The following is a 19,474-nucleotide window of genomic DNA, read 5'->3' on the forward strand; positions in this document are numbered from 1 at the left end:
CTGGTGGGGGTGCTGCACTCCTCAGCTTTCTCCGCAGGTGATGGCCGGCGAGCTCCGGGGCGAGCCAGAGCCAGGGACCGGGAGAGGCTGGCATAACCTTTGGGCGGCGTGTCCATTCGGAGCGCTCTGCTCTCCAACCAGCTGGGCCTGCGCAGCTCGGCAGGACAAGTGCCTCTTGGGGCCGCTGCCCTAACAAATGAAAAAATAATGCCCTTGAACCAAGAGTGAAACTGAACTATCTAAGGAAAACACCGTGAGCAAACACCACGAGCTGAGGGGAACCGTCTGATTAGGGCAGCCGGGCCCAGGAGCGCAGCCCGCCCACCCGCCGCCCGCACAGGAGCAAGCGCAGCTCCCGAGCCGGCGATCGCAGGGCCGCGGGCTAAGGCCATGTCCACCACCACGTGCCAAGTGGTGGGCTTCCTCCTGTCCCTCCTGGGCCTGGCGGGCTGCATCGTCGCCACGGGCATGGACATGTGGAGCACCCAGGACCTGTACGACAACCCCGTCACCTCCGTGTTCCAGTACGAGGGGCTCTGGCGGAGCTGCGTGCGGCAGAGCTCAGGGTTCACCGAGTGCCGGCCCTACTTCACCATCCTGGGCCTTCCAGGTAGGCCGGGCAGGGCCGGACCGAGCGCGTGAGGGCCCGGGAGGGGCTGGCCCGCGCTCCCCGCAGCGCCAGGGACCGAGCGGCGCTCCCCACCTCTGGGTGTGACCCTGGCAGCGTTGGCTCGGAATAAAAGGTGGGAAGAAGAGAAGTTGGCCCCGTGACAAAGAGGGCTATAGTCATGCGGGAGAAAATCAGAGAATTCATACTCGAATCGAAGGAAGTGCGGGTCCTGAAGAAAAAGGGATGTATTGTTAAGGCGCGCATGCTCTCTGCTCGGGATACTAGAACAGACTCATGTTCCTCAAAGGAGAAAATCGTGTGTATGTATGTGCATGTGACCAGCTCTTGCCTGGACATACGTGGGAGTAAGGAAGTAGGATGGTGAATATTTTCTTCTAGCCAAAAACGTTTATTGAGAGCTCATTTCATTTTCAATTCAATTCAATTTTTCATTGCAAAGTTGGAGTCTCTGTAAGCGCCAGAAAATATACAGTGCCATTCAATTCTAAATATCTTTTCTTGCTTTGTATTGAGAAGTTCTAGTATGCACTCCTAAAAAACAAATGTATGCCAGAATTATAAAGTTATAATTGTAATAACCTCACAATAAAAATACAATTATGAATGTGACATCTTTTCACCCCTGAAGATGAGGTACATTAAACCCCTGCTTTGAATACAGATTATTATTTCAAACATGCACATAGGATCTTCGCATTCTAGAAACTCTGGGAGCTACTTCTATTTAAAGAAAGAGGTGGGGAAAAAGAAATTAAAAGGCCAGTCTAATCAGTGGCTCCAAGGAGTGGCCAAGATACAAGTTTGGTGAGGAAGGGAGTAGTGTTAGCTCTGCTGCTCTGAAACAAGCACCCGTGAGCAGGTAGGGGGAAATAAGTCTGCAGGACACTGGTAAGAGCCTGGGCAGCGCTTGAAATTGAATTATGAAAAGCAGTTCAACTGATAGATCTTCATTTTTGGAAAGAGGTAGAAGATGGGTGAGAGAGTAGAATCAGGGTAATCGATGCCTTTTTGGAAGCCACTTATATTGCAGGCCTGGCAGGGTCACTGACTGAGACCTGCTTCGGGGAACAAGACAGGTAGGACCTGGCCGCAGGGAAGACAGCCGTGGGGGAGGGACTGTGCTCTGGTCAGAAGGCGGAAGGTGCAAACGTGGATTGTTGAGCTCCTAGTGCACCTCATTTTAACTATTCAGTGAAGGAAAAGGATTGACCTCATACTCAAAACTAAGGGATGACATCCCAAGACTTCATGCCCAATAACCTCTGCCCAGGGCACCACCACACATTGCCAATCTCTCACTCCTTCCGTTTCTTTCCACACGCGGGGCCCCACACCATCCTCTCTGGTCATCCTTGCTGATCAGCCCCTGTCCTTCTTGCCTCTTTCATTTCTTCTCCTCGCTTAGGCTTATATTCTCTTCTCCTAGAAGATCTCATGATTCTGATCATTTTCAAATTCTGTCTCTCCCTGGGTCACTGACAACCAAATTAAAAGAATAAATTTTACTACCGCCTCTAACTCTTAGTCTTTCTTAGTCTGCTTTCCATCCTTCCTCTCTTTAGAGTATTTACTCCTTTGACTATGGCAGATGGTCGGGTAGAACCTTCCAATCACCAGCTTCCAGTTCCCAATTCTCATCTCCCTAGATATTTTAAAACCCAAACCTTCCCATGGTTTCCCCATTCACAGCTTAATTAGCTGAAGACATGACAGGCTGACACCCATGCCCTCCTATACCCCTCACCTTGCCTGACTTATCTCTTACTATTCCTCTGCCCCCAGGCTGACTCTTAATTTCGGCTCAGGTCATGATCTCAGGGTCCTGAGATCGAGAGCCCACCTTTGGGTTCCATGCTGGGTATGGAGCCTGCTTAAGAGTCTCTCTCTCTCCCTGCTTCTCCCCCCTCCTACACATGCACTCTCTTTCTCTCAAAAAAAAATTAAATAAATAAATAAAATAAAATAAAATAAAATAAAATAAAATAAAATAAAATATTTGGCTGAGTAAAGTAAGGGATGGGCAGGAAGATTGCCAGAAGGAAAAGGCTAAAAGACACTCCGAAAACTAGAGGCTAAAATATAAGAAGATGGAGCAGCCAGAGAGGAGTCCAGTGGGTGGCTGGTGGACATTTGTGGGGCTTCTGAGAAAGCAGAAAGGGGTAATGTTAACCACCCAGGACCTAGCACCTAGAGGGGACCTGGCCATCAGGAACTACTGCTGAAAACACTTTCTTGGGCATGATGAGGGGCATAGGGAAGAAAGACTTGAAGCAGAGGACCTGGGAAATGGAAGGTTGCAGAGAGTTTAATTTTGACCTAGAACTCAGGGAAGTACCACCCTCTAGCAGAGAAGTAAGCTTTAAACTACTTTATGCTTTTAAAGGATAAAAGCATGGGGCAGATACCATTGTAATACTTCAGTTAACGATCATAATATCACTGCCAATTATTCAATTCTTCCTAAGGATAAGCTCTTTTCTTGCAAAATCTCACATAACCCTTCATTCATCTGATAAAAATATATCACATTTAGTTGGAACTTACAGCCATAGAATAATTGAATTCCATTCAACTAGCTGTACTACGTAACCTCCAGATCGTTAGTGACGTAAGTGGTGGTAGTAGCAGGAATGTTTACCTGTATGTGACCAGCTCTGTATAATGACTAGCCCAAGATTCCGTCTCATTGTATTTCAAACGGTTTATGCAGCATGTAGTTCTCCAAGGACATTGCCCAGAAATAAAAACAGCTACCGTTGATTGGACTGCACGTAGACCCTCCAGTTTAATCTTCACAGCAATAGGCTCAGATAGGGAGACAAAGTAAGGTGCCCAACTCCCATGGACGGAGATGGCAGAAGTGGAAAATGAACATGAGGCCACACAGCTTCAGGTCTGCGTCTTTCCCTTGCCCGTGGTCACGCTCTGTTTCTGCACTCCCGCTGGAAGGGGCCACCTTTAGAATTGACGAGGTTGGTCTTGAGTGCAGTAAGAGTAGACGGTACACAAGCACCTTGACCCTTCTATGGCCATATCATCACACTGCACTATTAGGAGTATCAGGTTTAAAGAGCGGATGACTTGTGTGTGTCATTCCCTTTCCCCGACCCTGGAGACGGTGGGTGGAGGGAGGGCAGTCAATTAGCAGGGTGGAGAGGAGGCAAAGACCTGGGAAAGAAAGACCATGTCCTGGTCCCATGATGACATCATGGTCAAGCAATGTTTTCTTTTTTATTTTTTTAAGATTTATTTATTTATTTATTTGAGAGAGAGAGAGAGAGAGCAGGGGGAGGGGCAGAGGGAGAGGGAGAGAGAGAATCCCAAGCAGACTTCCCACTGAGCACAGGACCCGACATGGGTCCCACAACCCCAAGATCATGACCTGAGTCGAAATCAAGAGCCAGTCGCTCAACTGACTGAGCCATCCAGGTGCCCCAAGTAGTTTTTTCTAACGTGTTTGCAAATATTTGGATTGAATTTGGTGCCGTGGCAGGGCCCTATGGTTAGAGGCAGGTGAGTTGGGATCAAGAGCATAGCTTGGCCAGCTACATGTCTTGACCTTGCTTTCCCCATCTGTGAAGTGCCTCACAATAAGGCATCTGTATGGAAGTGCTCTGCAACCCGTGTACAAGATCTGGCTCTTGGCGTCAATAAATCATTGCTGCCCTGCCTATACCACCCAGAGCTCTCAAACAGGATGTTTGATCTTCCAGGGTTTTTTTCTTCTCCAAAATCAAACATCTTTTATGAATCCAAATACCCAAAGTAAAGATTATTTAAGGTCCTCTTTTCCTCCTTTCCATCCGCCGTTCCATCTGTGCTCTGGGCACATCACACTGAATTTCCAGCCCCTTTGCAGGCACGGAGAGTCTTATTTTTTCTTTTTTCAAACAACTGGCTACATTTGCCCCTTTCTACTGCAATGTGAAAAAAACAACAGCTACCGGAAATCTAGGGAGTTTCCCATCAACGTGTCAATCATATTTACATCGGAATGCGGGGTTTTCACAAAATCACATTTAACCCAGAAAACAATTCTACAACACCTAAAGCAAAAATCCGTAAAGGAAAAATATGGACCTGCTTTTCAGCACCGTTTCTAAAGGAGCCACCTGGTTTATTTCTCCTTACTATTGGCTGACTGTTTCACATTAAGTCCAGTGTTCGTGATCCTGTGAAACCAGCTCGTTGTTCCCCATCGTCTGGTGGAAGAAACTGGCCCTAAGAGGGAGAGTGGTTGTAAGTTAGTTATAAACTTGAAATCTGGGGGAGCCTCTTGGTTTTTTGCTCAAGCTGCTTTCCCTTTCTTCCCAAAAGAAACATATTTTAGCCCACACATGCTTTTTTAAATACGTGGACAAACAACTAAACGTGTACACACTAACGTGTGTCTGAAGGAGGTCCCGCAGAGAACTAAGCGCGCATCCACCGGGCTGGAGAGAAGCTGTGCCTGAGGCGTGAACGGAGGCTGCCTGCCGGATGCAGACCCAGGAATCCGAACGCCTCCCCAGCTTGGGATTGTGGAGGCTGCTGCTGGGGGACCAGGGGCAGCCACGCACAAAGTATCACGCTCTAGCATGGGCCAGTCAGTGGTGGGCACCATTTCTTGTTGGGGACGCAGTGGTCAGAGTCACCTAGGTGGACCCCACCTGAGCATTGAAAAGGAAGGGCAGTGAAGGCGGACGCCACCCCCACAGCCTCACCCCTCCCCTGCCCCCCTCCTCATTGCCAGCCAGATCTCGAGTCCATTTTTCCTGATCTCCCCCCCCCACCCCCAATCTCAGTCGAGGCCTTCTTCTTCCTACTCTTGTCAAATCTTCTTCCCCTCTGGCCCCTCATAGTCCCTCATGCATGGCTTTCTCAACTGTATTTTATCACCACGTGAGAGGACCAGGTTTATGCAGTTAGTACCAGCCATAGCCATGTGGGGCTGAAGAGAGAGAACTTCTTTTCTCTTTTCTGATATTTGCCGAGCCTGGCTTAGTTCTGTGCTGGCGTCAAGTAGCATCCGGTGCTCACAACCTCTCTGTGTAAGAGATAGCTCTATCCCACTCCAGGGTTGAGGAAACTTGGCTTCGGTGAGGTTAAAAGATTTGCCTAACGACACCTACCTGGCATCACATTGTTCTCTAGGATTTCACGAGATACAAAGGACTTCCGTATTGGTTCCCTGAGATCTCAGGAGAACTCTAGGCCCTCCCACCTTGTTCTGAAGGACCTTTTCTCGGAAGTCTGGCCTCAGACTTCCCTCCTCTGGGCTCCCCTCCTTTGGACTCCTCCATCAGCCCTCCCTGCCTCCAATCTGAAGCCTGAGGTGTGGGTCCTCTCTAACCGCCACTAACAAAAGCCCCGGGTCAGGCCTTTGTCTCCTAAGCCCCATCCCCACACCCGAGCTAGCTCAGGGATGTCAGCCATTGGGAACTCTCTCTTCTCAGTTCACCACTCTGAGCACCTCCTCCTGAACCCTCTGAAGGGCTGTTTTCCCGGATTATTCCTTGAAATTTTACGTTATTGAACAATTAAATTAAAATCTCTAGGGGTGGAGGCAAAACATTAACATTTCTTTAAAAGTTCCCCCAAGAGATGTCAAGGTACAACCAGGGTTGGGAACCACACCCAAAGGCACCTTGCCTGTCAGTCCATAGCTGGTTTGGGGGACTTAGATATTTTGCAACAGGGAGGGAACACCGAGTTCCCATTTTTTGTGTTTGCTTCTGTCAGCCCTGAATCCTGCCCACCCTTCAAGCCCGATAATGCCTCATTGTTCATTGGAAAGAATGCTGTAGTCACACCTTTGGTGCAGGGAATCAGTCTATAGAGCCGTTGACTCACCTGTTATCAGCTGATAAGCCTATATGCCTCTTGCTTGGAATAGCAAATAAGAGACAGAGTGGCTAAAAGAGAAACCTACCTCCTTTCGGAGCAGTTTCTCTGGTTACCCATCTATGAAGGATTAGAACCCCAGGTGGTAGAATCTTCCAGCTGGAAAGGAAGTTGAGGTCACCCCCATGCATCTCCATGGTCATTACTAGACATAGAGGATTTCTAGCCGTGAGTGGTGGAGAACATTTCCTCCCACTTCCTGGAACCTGCCCCCATCACAGCTCCCACTCTCAGAAGAACCCCTCAAGGAATCTACAAAGCAAGGAAGACCTTGGTCCATCCATCCAGGCCCAGGGTTGGGACTCGGACAGTGGTCCCACATGATATAAAACAATGTTGTGTCTTTTCCGACCACAGGCTAAAAGAAAGGGGTAGGGGTAAGCTAGAAACAGATTCTAAGAAGTAAAAAGGTACTCAGGGTGAAGGTGGACTGTTGGTTCAAAGCAGGTGCCAGCAGTCATCGGAAACCCAGAGATCAAAAGAGAGTAGGAAAGAAACGAGACATTGTCATGCAAACCTGACCCAGCAGAGGCAAGAGGGCCTCTGAGAGCCTGAGGCAAAGGCTGACCAGGACAGGCTGGCCGGGGCTCCATACCCAACAGCTCCCAGGGCACAGCAGCAGCAACTCTCCACAGGAGGCAAGTCCACAGGCCTTTCACCTCCCACTTGCCAGTCTCACTGCCCTTCTAATCCAGCAATGTCAAGCAAGACCATGTGCCTCAGCCACAGCCCCCTGGTGATATGTTTTCAGGAACAAACATTAAAACTACTCAGTCAAAAGAGTCGATGACTCCACCCTCACCAAGAGTCTGGGAGAAATGTAATGTTTTTGTAGAATGAGGAAGGGACATCCTTTATCTTGCCTCATTAATATTGTTTATTTGGTTTTTGTTTGGTTGGTTGGTTGTTGATTGGTTTTTGGTTGTTTTAACCAGATGCCTTGCCAGGTGGTTCTCAAAAGGATAAATAATTTTGTTCTCTGAATAGCTTAAGGCTTAAAATGTCAGAATGAGAGCAGTATATAAAACCTCCAACAGGTTTCTGGGTGAATTTGAAGCTCACAAGAGGCCCATGGGGACAAGATGAAGGGACAGTCAGGTCCCTTCCTCTTCCCATATGTCCAGTTTTCTGGTAGTAACATACATATTCGTATAGCCTGGAGGATATTTCCTCAAGTCTGGGGCTGCCGCCCGAATGTCCTCTCCATAGCTGTCCTGAACCAGGCTTGTAGTGTAATTGTACGTGTTAAAGAGAGCTAGAACCACGTCATGAGCAACCATGAGAAAGTGGGTCTATTATTACTTAGCCAAGGTACTCCCAAAGTGAAAAGAAATTTGAGGTTCAGGATTTCCAGTAAAAATATGATCTTCCCAGGTCATAAACTGCTTGAAGGCAGTGATTATTTTTCATGAAACTTTATACCTCCTACGGCATCTGACAAAGGGTTTTGTAGAGAATTGAGCTTTAAAATACTCGATATATTCCCGGATGAGTTGTATGGTTATGTATGACTATGGGCATATACCAACATGTGCTGGATGCAAACACAAAAATGTAAATGAATACACAAGTAGATGACACAAGCGTGCATTTGTCAATAGAGGAAGGAACAGGGTGTTTGTTCCCCGTCTCTTGCAGGGCCAGCAAAGCATTGAGCAAGGCGTTAGAGAACACAGGTAACACTCTAGAGCCCTCCCGTATTAGGAGTGGATCCAAGGGCCACTCCAAGGCCCTCCTGAGTTCTCTTTGCCGTACTGGGGTCGCTGTGGCTCTGGCATGAGAACTCAGCTGTAATCTCAAGATGCCAAAGTTAATCAGTTCAGTTCTCCCAGGAAAGAATGGCCAGATCCTGCAGGATTGACTCACACCATAAACCAACGTATTTACCCTGCTAATATAGTTGCCAGTAGGACTAAGACTGATGATGGCTGCGTGTAGAACTCTCTTCTCAGCAGAGAAGCAAAGCTAACATCAGAAGTTTATTCAGGGAAAAGAGAATCAGAATCAAGTGGCATAGAACTGGATGGCTGGATACCATCATCTCCACACGGGGAGACACCTGGTAAGAAGGTTGCCCGGGCCTCCATTCTTCTTGAATGCAGAAGGCTCTTGAGTGAGTTCTGCGTGATCTCTCTCTCTTTTTTCACTAAACTGCATCGACTGCCGATTCTTCTTCCATCATGACCAGCCACTCTGTGATACACACCTTAGAGTGAATAAGCTGGCAGCTCCAGTGATATCGGCCATATTTGAGACGGAAATCTTCCTGAAGAGATTAAACAGAAATTCCTCCCAGGAAATTCCTTGTCTTAAGAGTCACATTTAGAAAGAATCTCCTGGGACAGCTTATTCCCTGAGATGATTTTTAGAGAGTATTTCCTTACACATTTTCAGGATCCATTTTAGAGGATGATATTTCATAGCCGAGTCTCCAAGTCTGAAGGATACATACTCGTAGGTGCTTACGGATCCCCTCACCTTGATGGCAGCCTGCTTTCCCAGCATTAGGTACCTCAAGGTGATGTACTGTGATGGGGAAAGTAACCATTTTGAGATAGTTCTGGGTTTGACCCCCAGCTCTTGCCTGTCCCTTGATATGTGTCCTTGGGCGAGTTCCTTAACCTCTGACTCTCAGTTTCTCCAACTATAAAATGGAGGTAATCGTATCATCTACCTTGCAAGGTTTTTTTTTTGTTGTCTTTTTTTTTTTACTGTGGATTAAATTTTTTAATGTCTGAAAACACTAATAGCTTTCAATCAAAAAGTAGCAATTGGCATGATAACTAAGGTAGGACAGAGCTTTCTGCTTTGCTTCACACAATTTTTCAGTTCTGCTCTACCAGAAATACTCCTACTCGGGGCCTTTCCCTCTGGAGAACATCAAGGATTCATTTGTCTTTCTTTTGTAAAATCCGTTATGCTTGTAGTGGGCCTGTTTAATGACTGTCTTTCCCCACTTTGGCATAAGATCCATGAGTGCAGAGACCATGTCTGACCTATTAATTAAATTAATTAATTAATTAAATCCCTGTGCCTCGTCATAGGGGTTCAGAAAAAAGAAAAAAAACAACTGTTGAGAGGAGTTACTGCATATTAAGGACACACTAGACACCACCGTGGATATATCTGGAAGGGAGGTCACTGCTGCAGAGTCCCAGCAGGACCTACAGTTTCCATTGCTTCCTGAGAAGGGGACTGCTGATAAACTAGCTGTGTTGAAAGGCCTGTGATTGATATAGCAGTCTTTCTGTATACACCCCAAACCTGCAGCTCACCCTGACTGTAGTAGTCCCTTTGGAAAGAGACAAAAATACAGTACCCTTGGTATATCACCTAGTGACCTTGCTCATTGCATGCTATCAATGAATATTGGGTTTTTCTAAAGTGGACACAGCAATATGAAGCTTTGAGCCCATATGAGAAGACCAGAGGAGAAAAATGTTTGGGTTAGAAGTTGAAGCCACACAGTTTCACTGTAAACTCTATCAGTAATTTCTCATGTCACCTTGGTCAAGCTGTTTCCTCTACAAAGACCTCAGATTATCAAGCTTTAAAATGAGGAAATGAAATAGCTAAATTCTGTTGCTGTCCCGGCTCCACAGTGTTCTCATTCTACAGACAACTGTGTGCTGTCCTTCAGCAATCGGAGGACTGTATGTGGTGGTTTTGCATTTTTCACAATTGCACATCCCCTGGTGATGACAAAGTTCACAGTTTATGGACTTGCTATTTCTCAGGAATTTGGTGCTGGTTGATTGTGGTTGCTTTATTTTATTGAACCAAAGCCTAATCAATCATGTGGAGGTGGCCTTATCTGTCAGCTTGTCCCATGTCCTACAGCCATGCTGCAGGCAGTGCGAGCCCTGATGATTGTGGGCATCGTCCTGGGTGCCATCAGCCTCCTGGTGTCCATCTTTGCCCTGAAGTGCATCCGCATTGGCAGCATGGAGGACTCCGCCAAAGCCAACATGACACTGACCTCTGGGATCATGTTCATCATCTCAGGTAAACAAGGCTCTGAGGTTCCCTCTTTCAAACATGCTTCTGGGACAGTCAAAGCAAAATCATTCTGGCAGAAGAAACATGGCTTCTCTCTAATGAGCATGGTTTGAACATGGATCAGAGCTTGACACACTGGGATTCAAGATCTGAGATTAGGACCCAATTATGCTTTACAGAATTATCATGAGTGTTAAGGTCCCCCTTCATTGCCACCCCACTTTATTAGAAGAGAGTCTCAATCCTAAGGTAGTGATGTGACTCAGTCCCTAAAGGCATTATTTTGGTAGGACTCTAGAAAAATGATTTTAAGGGAAGAGCACTTGACATCATCAAAGTACCAGGCCCAAAATATTTATATATATTTATATTATTAATCCCTTGTCCCAAGATGCACGGAAAATCTCTTTCTGCACACTTATAAATCCTTCCACAATTAGAGAGATAAGAGAGTCTAAGCACCTAACATAATGTCTAGCACATAGTAGGAATTCAATGATCAATGCTTGGATTAGCCATTCTGTTATACGAATGGAATATTCTACAGCCTGCTCATCTAAACTCATTTAAGCACACATTGCCTCAGAAATATCGTGATCCCTTTAAAGCTGACTCTGGAGCTTTCTCGTTCTTGGCCCACAGGTCTCTGTGCAATCGTTGGTGTATCTGTATTTGCCAACATGCTGGTTACTAACTTCTGGATGTCTACAGCTAACATGTACACCGGCATGGGCGGGATGGTGCAGACCGTTCAGACCAGGTAACCTCCTAATGTAGTCTTAGTATTCTAAGGTGAATATTGTTGTAAAAAAACCTATTAAACACATATGCCTAATGTGACTGTCAGCGCCTGAAATAGCAACAATTTATCAGAGGCAGCCATGCCATATCGTAAATCAACAATGATCTGTAAATTCATAAACTTCATTTCAGTGAAATATCCTTGGTGCTATGACTTGAGGCTGAGCTGACATTTGCATTGAAATACAGCGACAGTTCACAGTATTTATCTAACACGCTTACACAGGCCCCATTGTGGTGGCAATGAAACAGGCACTATTAGCCCAGGCATGTAAATGAGCCTCAACCCGCACCTCCAGGCCATGACGGGAACCTGGCTAGCGACAGGTGCAAGCTTGAGGAGAATTGAGCAAGGTGCAGTACAGGTGAGAAGAGTAATGTGATGTGTCTTGCTCTCATTCACACGTGCATTCATCCTGCAACTCCATGGAGCACCTGCTGTGGGCAGGAACTGTGCCGAGTGCTGGGGATAAGACAGGGTCCCCGTCCTCATGGAGCTTATGGTCTAGCTGAGGGAGATGAACCCCTACGATCATCTGGTGTCTAAAGGAGGGTAGAACTTTTAAATGATGGAAGAGCGATTCTGACACCCGTATTCATTTACCCACTTCAAAGGGATGTATTTCAAAGCAAGAAGCAGCAGCAAATTCTTGAGGAAGAAGGATCTGGTTCTGAGAGAATGATGTAAATATTATATCTAAGTGACCCATCATCCCTGGAGTCGATACACTTGGTATTTCTCCCGCCACGCCATCGTGGGATACACACAGGGCGTGAGGATACGATGAATCCATTACTCTCTGGCTCCCTGGAGCTCCAGCCCCCTTCCGTGTTCCTGCTTTGTTTCAAGAATGAGAAGGAAATGATGCCCATATGCTCCCCCCATTCTCCTCTGTGAGCTTCCTCTGGTCTCTTGGTTACAAGGGCAACTTAGAAGTATGCTGACCAACTCATTTTGGTTTTCCTGGGACTTTACCAGTTTTAGCACTGAAAGTCCCACATCCTGGGAAATTCTTCCTTCATGGGCAAAGCAGGATGGTTGGTCAGCCTACTTAAAGGAGCCCACCTTATCTGGAGTATCTGGGTGCCTAGAGTCACTGCCTCTGCCCCGAGGAGTCACCCACCCAACTGGCACCCGGACTAATGCCGTCCATCATTCTCCCACACCATCTCCCTAGAGCCTGCCCCGTCCCTTGGGCAGCCAACTTCAGTCCTGAGGTCAAGACTATAGGATTCTGAGAGGGCTCCTGAATGCCTTCCTCCATGGATGGGCAGCACTTTTTCCCTTCTTTCTGTCTTCTCATCCTGTCTACCCAGAAGTCACACAGGACAGCACAGCTTCCAAGAAAGATCTTGGCAGTCAGTTGAAGGCGCTTTCTGGTACCCCATTTGGCTTTCTGGTATCCCCTCCACTGCTGTTGCTGCTTTGAGTGTACCGGGGCTACAAACTGTCTGCCTTCCTGCTATACATAGCAGCTTGTGAGGGGTTTTGTATCAGCCTAAACATTCCATTTTATAATCTGAATTAATCACCAACTTTTAAAAACTAGAAGTGTCGTAGGTTGGGTTACTCAGAAACAGATCCTGAGACACAGATCCCAAGGCACCTTGTGCGAGGGATGTTTTAAGGAAGGGGAGACTGGGTAGGGGCGGGGCACCCAGGACAGAGAAGAGGCTAATTGCAATGAAGTCTGGGACTCAACCCAATTCCCGGGAGCTGTGAGCATGAAGCACACCTCAGAGCTGTCTTGACTCCAAACTTTCACACTTCAGGACCAGCACACGTCAGCCTCTAGGCATGTAGGCAAAATGGCACCAACGCGTGTACCAAAGCTAGAGCTCAGGGGGACGCGTGGGGGCCGGCGGGCAAAGGCAAAGACCACAGGAGCTGAAGAAGCAATGGTTAAACGAACGTACGGGACCTGGGCAGAGCACACACACACACGCACACACACACGCACACACACACACGCACAATCTGTTTTCCCAGCTTCTTGTAAAAGAAAGAAAGAAAGAAAGAAAGAAAGAAAGAAAGAAAGAAAGAAAGGAAGGAAGGAAGGAAGGAAGGAAGGAAGGAAGAAAGAAAAAAAGAAAGAAAGAAAGAAAGAAAGAAAGAAAGAAAGAAAGAAAGAAAGAAAACGTCCGATCCGACAGTACTGCACCCTCATTCTCTATGGCAACAATCTCTGCAGCTGAGACAGATGCCCTCTTAGCAAGGACTCACGCCCTCCAGTTTATCAAATGTCCCAACTCTGAGGCCATTTATCATTATGCTTGTGGGGCTTTTTCCCCATATAACGAGGTGAGAAAGGGAAATATTTTCTTATACCCAGCCTGCTTCACTCATTTAAATTCCATAGCTGTCCCAGTTAGGTATTTAAGTTTGCTAACCTTGACCAAGAGGATCTAAGTTAAAGGAGGACCTCATTCCCCATGCGCAGCAGGTGGTATTTGCTTCATGATTAACGGTGAGGGCTTTGGAGGCAGAGGGATCTGCAATGGAATTCCAGCAACTCCTTCCCGGGTCTTCGGAAAAGTTACTTAGCCTCTCTGAGCCTCAGTCTCCTCATCTATAAAATGGGAATGATAAATCCTGCTAAATGGGACTGATGGAAGAATTAAATAAAATTATGACAAAAGTGCCCATCACAGTATCAGTAAGGGCTCAATAACTGGTAGCAATTGTTGTCATCATTAACGTTATGTAGTCACTCAACCATCTCTAGGGGTATCAAGGACAGGGGTTCTGTCTGTGCCAGGACAGAGGGACCAGGGCTGCCCCCAGGAGATTCACCCAGAGGCTGAGAAGGAGCCCGAGGAAGAGGTCAGCTGTTAAACCCCTAGCCACAATGGGGAAAACCAAGAGGGTGGGATGGGGTTTTTCATTCCAAGCCAACAGCCCTCAAACCAAATGTCTGTCTTTCCCTAGTCCAAAGGAAATAAAAATACCCTACAGATAAATTTTCTCCCAGAACTTTTTCAAGCCCTGAGCTCAGTCAACCAGCTTTGCCCTTTACATTACACTTGGTCATCGGGCTCATATTGCTTACTCTGATCCTGCTAAAATGTGTGTACCTTTTAAGCACGTCTAAAGTATCTTCATTTCTTAGGTTGCAGAGGTCTGCACACATATTTCTGTCTTCCAACTACTGGCATAATGTTCTTCAGTTGTGATTTTTAAACCTACCAGTGATTCATGGTGTTCCACAAACAGCCCCATGCTCCTTGATGAGCCCAGGCAGAAAACCTCCACAGGCAGGTGTCCACTGTGCTGAGCTCCCCTTTCCTGCAGGGCTCTTGGAGTTAAAGGGAAAGTTACCGACTAACACTGAAATACCCACTGACGTCCTAACAGTTTTTGGTCACGGTCTCTACCACCCACAAAGGTCCATTTGGGATCAGCATTATTTTATTCTCAGGACACTTTGTTCTCAGAAATCCTGCTCAGAGGTAACGAGTCCCTTGGAGGCATCCCTCATAGGGAAAAGGATACCAGTTTTGGAGTCAAAAGACCACAGGTTCAAGTTCCATTGTGGGCTGGAACAGAAGCACCGGGAAAGTGGAGTCTGTGTCTGTCTTGTTCACCCCTGTGTCCCAGTGCCAGGGCAGTGTCAGGCACGTAGTAGGAGCTCAATAAACACTTATTGAACAGATGTGTAAACAATGAATGAAAGAATGAATGGTCACTTCACATTAGTTCTTTCTGAAGATAACGTTCCTACCTGCATGGACAGCTACCAGGGTACCTGAATTAGGTAAGATGAGAGCTTATTGGCCCACAGGGAGAACGCAAGGGGCCAAAATTCCTTCAGAAATAATAACTTCAGACTGATTCCACGTCTCTCAAATTCCTCTTGCCAAACCTTTAAGACACTTCCCAATGCCAACAGGGAGGGAGGTGGATTTCCAGAGATGTTTCTCTGAGATTAGAGACTTATGATTAATTCCATGCCTGAGTGATGCTAGGGGCCCGAGAATCCCACTGCTCTTTTGCTGACGAGCTTCAGTCCCAATTCTGTTCTCTAGGGCACCTCATTCAGCTGGCCGAGACCCAAAGGGCTATGTGTTCAGCGGCATGGGCGGGGATGGGTATGGAACCCAAAAGAGCAGACAGAGAGGATGGGCGTGGCCAAGTGCAGTGGAGCGTTGAGTCGCCCACATTCATCCCTCATTTCCCCCCAGGTACACCTTTGGTTCGGCTCTGTTCGTGGGCTGGGTCGCCGGCGGCCTCACATTAATTGGGGGTGTGATGATGTGCATCGCCTGCAGGGGCCTGGCGCCCGAGGAAACCAAGTGAGTCTCCCCATTCCAGTGCAATCAGACATTTAATCGGAGTCCATTTTAAAGTATAATTTGCAGCCAGAACGATCAGCCTAGGTTTATGGAAGAACTTATTAACTAAAGGATCCTGATGGGGCGCCTGAGTGGCACAGTCGTTAAGCATCTGCCTTCGGCTCAGGGCGTGATCCCAGCGTTCTGGGATCGAGCCCCACATCGGGCTCCTCTGCTGGGAGCCTGCTTCTTCCTCTCCCACTCCCCCTGCTTGTGTTCCCTCTCTCGCTGGCTGTCTCTCTCTGTGTCAAATAAATAAATAAAATCTTAAAAAAAAAAAAAACTAAAGGATCCTGAACCTTCTCTTTTATGGGGAACCTAAAGAACAGAATAGGAACATTTCAGATGAGCAGATTTAGGAATGATCCTGTTTGAGAGAAAAAACTATCGTCCTAGGTTCCCTCTGACTTCAGGAATCTGTAACTCAGTGGTTCTCAGCTGAAAGCAATTCCGCCCACCAGGGGCTATTTGGCAACAGCTGGAGACTCTTGACTGTTGCAGCTTTGGGGTGGGGTGGGGTGGGGGGGATAGTGGGATCTAGTGGGTGGGGGCCAGGGGTGCTGCTAAACCTTCCGCGATGCACAGGAGAGGCCCTCGTGACAACGAGGCATCTGTTCCAAAATGCCAGAGTCCTGCGGCAGAGAAACCCCACTGTACCCCCTACATGGACCTGGAGCTGGGGGACCTGGATCCCGGGCCGGGGCTACTGCTAACTAGTCCTGTGACTTCCAGCAAGTCATTTGCCTTCTCTGGGCCTCCGTTAGCTCATCCATAAACTGAGCAGATTAGAGGAGACAGGCTCTGTGTGTGCCTTCCAGCTCACAAATTCTGTGATTATTTTTCTGGCATAACCATATTCCCCTGGACATTGGTTCTGGTTCAGCTTCATTTTAACTGATTAACAGAGGGAGCTCACTAGTCACAAATGACCGGCTCTGATACAAGGCAAGAACCTCTGCTCCAGTGCGGAGGCAGAAAATCCAGGGTCTCGAAGCCGGGGGCGATCAACCTTCTCGGTTTGCCCAGGACTAAGGGTTTCCTGGGATGCTGGACTTTCAGTGCTAAAACTGAGACATCCCAGGGTAAACGGAGTGGGTTGCCCTCTTACCAAGTACACCTGTAGTCATGGAACTTTTCTTTTTTCTCTCAGCTACAAAGCTGTGTCTTACCATGCCTCGGGCCACAACATCGCCTACAAGCCCGGAGGCTTCAAGGCCAGCACCGGCTTTGGGCCCAACAGCAAAAACAAGAAGATATATGATGGGGGTGCCCGCACAGAGGACGAGGTACAGTCTCATCCTTCCAAGTACGACTACGTGTAGCGCTCTAAGACGCTCCGGCATGGGCACAAGAGCCCCCTGGTTAGAGCTCACCTGAAAAACAAGGAAATTTTACCTTGACTCCTGATTGCTTTTGACTCACAGTTGGAAGTTAGAAAAACCTTGATTTCACCCGTGAGGAGGCCAGATGGTCTGGGCCACATGTCTCTATGTCTCTAATGTTCCATCACAAAAACAGCTGAGTTATCAGATATGAATTAGAGGCTACAGTTCAGTTTCCAATCCTCTATTTCTTCGTTGTTTAATTTAACCTTCCTAATCTGATGATAGAATGTGGTTTGAATTCCTATCAGACAATAGCCCATCGATGATCTATTTCCCAACTCGTCCCCCAGAACAATTCTGCAAGGAAAAAAGGAGAGTCCATCAAAAGACATCATTTCCTGCTATTTGATTTCAACCTCCCCCGCCAACTTGGCTACTAATAAACACTGATTGAAGAAGAGGTGTTGGGGAAAGATATTTGTAATGTCTCCAGCTCATTATCTGAGTTTTCTTACACTGTGATCTTGACATTACCTGGACCAAAGCGATTTCAGTTTAAGGAAAGCTTTCTGCTTTTGTTGGCATCTGCTAATTCCAGCAAGAGCCCCCCATGGGTCTCCTGGGCTCCCCACTGCAGGTCCTCTTTCTGTCACAGGCCAGAAAGTGTCCCTAGAAGAATGAGAAAAGGATATTTGTGGGTAATCTGAATATATATAGTATTCTCCATATAGTTAGAATAAATAATATGTTAGTGAAATGATACACTGTCTCTGAATTAGCCTCACCCTTGCACATGAATAGAAGAAAATGAAAAAATAATTACTTTGATATTGTCTATATCGACTTTGTAAAATCACATGTAAATTTGAATCCCATGAAATGCTCACTGATCCTAATTGTTTCCCTTTGAGCTCTCTGGGACTATGACCACACAGGACAGATAGAGCGTAACCCTGTAAAAACCAAATGATGAAACCGAGGGAGTGAGTTGAAACCAGTTCTTTCAAAAGACAACAGCAACAACAAAGTGGTGAGCCTGGATGTAATGTTACGACAGGTGACGCCTGTGCACGTTTGCATGGCTAGAGGTCGCTGTCAGTTGACAGGAGCGCTTACTAGGCGCTGTGGTCAGCTTTGTTACCCGGAGAGCTCTTCCCTTCACTAACTTCAGCTATAGTGGTTGGACCATTGGATGTCCAAGAACTGAAAGTTCTTGGCAGCCACACACCTTCCCTGTGTTCACATCCCTGCTGCAGAAAACCTAACTCCTTCCAGGCCACCAGAATTCCTTCTCAGCACCAGAGCCAGGATAGATCCCCTGGGAAGTAAAATAAGGGCAGTCTCTCGAAACTACCCAGTCAGGGAGCAGCATTGGAATCTCACCATCGGGCTATTATTTGGGGAAAAAAGTCCCTACACCAATAGTGTATATGAAAGTGGCCTCCAGGGAGATGGGGGACTATTCCTAGGGGTCTTCAGGCTGCACAGATGATGTCTGGGGAAAACCAGATCACAGCCCATTAAACAGAGAGGAATTTTGTTCACCAACAGCCAAAGCAAACTCAGAGACCCTTCTCACTGAGACAGCAGTGGTTCTAGGCTACATCAGATAGAGTATTTGGGGAACTCATTGCCTGAGATGGGGTAAGGGATGGATAGGTAATTTAAGAAGAGAAAGAAAAAAAAGCAGGGATGGGGGAAGACAAAACTGAGCGATCCAGGGCATGGAGACTGTAAATCCTCAGGATTTGACGTGAAGGTCATGGGCACAATGAGCTCTCTTTTCTACCACCAGAAAGTCCCTGGTCAGGTCTGAGGCACTGAGGTGTGGCTCAGCTGGGTTTTTAATTAGCACATTCTCTATCCAACACTTCGTTGTTTGAAAGCCTCCATGTAGTTAGATTGTGCTTTGTAACTTTTTTGTTATTGCTCTGTCCTGTTGTATATGCATTGACTATTGACCTGCATGTTTTGTGAACTAAATATTAAAATTACTATTATCTCACTTTTAAACAGCTCCTGTTCTTTTGTCCTAAACTTTGGGATATGGGGGGAGGGGGGTGGAGTCGCAGCACCTCAAAGCTGAGGGCATCTTCTGGAATGTTTCTGCTTGCAGAATCTGTCTGCTCAGCAGTAGCCTGGCTGCCTGGAGGCCAATGAGGTCTGATTCCGCCCACTTAGTGGTTCCTGCAAGTCAAGAAGCCTGAATCAAAAGGGATTACCAGAGCAGGCAGTCATATGGCATGGAATCCAGGGACCACATTTAGCCTGTCTGACCCTCAGTGCACCAGCCTTAAGTGTCTAATGTCACTGGCCTGCCCAAGAGCTAGTAAAACAGGAAAGTCAATGCCTGTCCTTGTAATGCTGTCAAAGGCTGGCTTCACCAGCTCAATTAGCTGAACTCACTGAGGCAGAATCAAGCTATGGAAACAACATGAGCAGAACACCTGGGTGGCTCAGTTGGTTAAGCATCTGCCTTCAGCTCAGGTCATGATCCCAGCAT

At 47.0% G+C, this 19,474-nt stretch overlaps 1 protein-coding gene across 1 annotated transcript; it reads left to right on the forward strand.

Moving 5' to 3' along the window:
- Positions 1 to 204: 204 nt before the first annotated feature.
- On the forward strand, positions 205 to 18,984 carry CLDN18 (claudin 18). The gene is made up of 5 exons (XM_045791948.2): positions 205 to 610; positions 10,355 to 10,519; positions 11,156 to 11,273; positions 15,497 to 15,607; positions 16,797 to 18,984. The coding sequence occupies exons 1-5, from the start codon at positions 391 to 393 to the stop codon at positions 16,966 to 16,968; spliced, it is 786 nt and encodes a 261-aa protein (XP_045647904.2). The 5' UTR covers positions 205 to 390; the 3' UTR covers positions 16,969 to 18,984.
- Positions 18,985 to 19,474: the final 490 nt, after the last annotated feature.

This window comes from Ursus americanus, chromosome 20 (assembly GCF_024610735.1).
Source record: "Ursus americanus isolate L20-20 chromosome 20, mUrsAme1.1.p, whole genome shotgun sequence".
In the NCBI taxonomy this organism is placed as follows: Eukaryota; Metazoa; Chordata; class Mammalia; order Carnivora; family Ursidae; genus Ursus; species Ursus americanus.

What these genes read in the sequence shown, in the direction of transcription:
- CLDN18 (XM_045791948.2), top strand. Translation starts at nt 391, where the DNA reads ATGTCCACCACCACGTGCCAAGTGGTGGGCTTCCTCCTGTCCCTCCTG. An exon ending in CACCATCCTGGGCCTTCCAG is followed by an intron (nt 611 to 10,354) that starts GTAGGCCGGGCA and finishes CATGTCCTACAG; the next exon opens with CCATGCTGCAGGCAGTGCGA. An exon ending in CTGGCGCCCGAGGAAACCAA is followed by an intron (nt 15,608 to 16,796) that starts GTGAGTCTCCCC and finishes TTTTTCTCTCAG; the next exon opens with CTACAAAGCTGTGTCTTACC.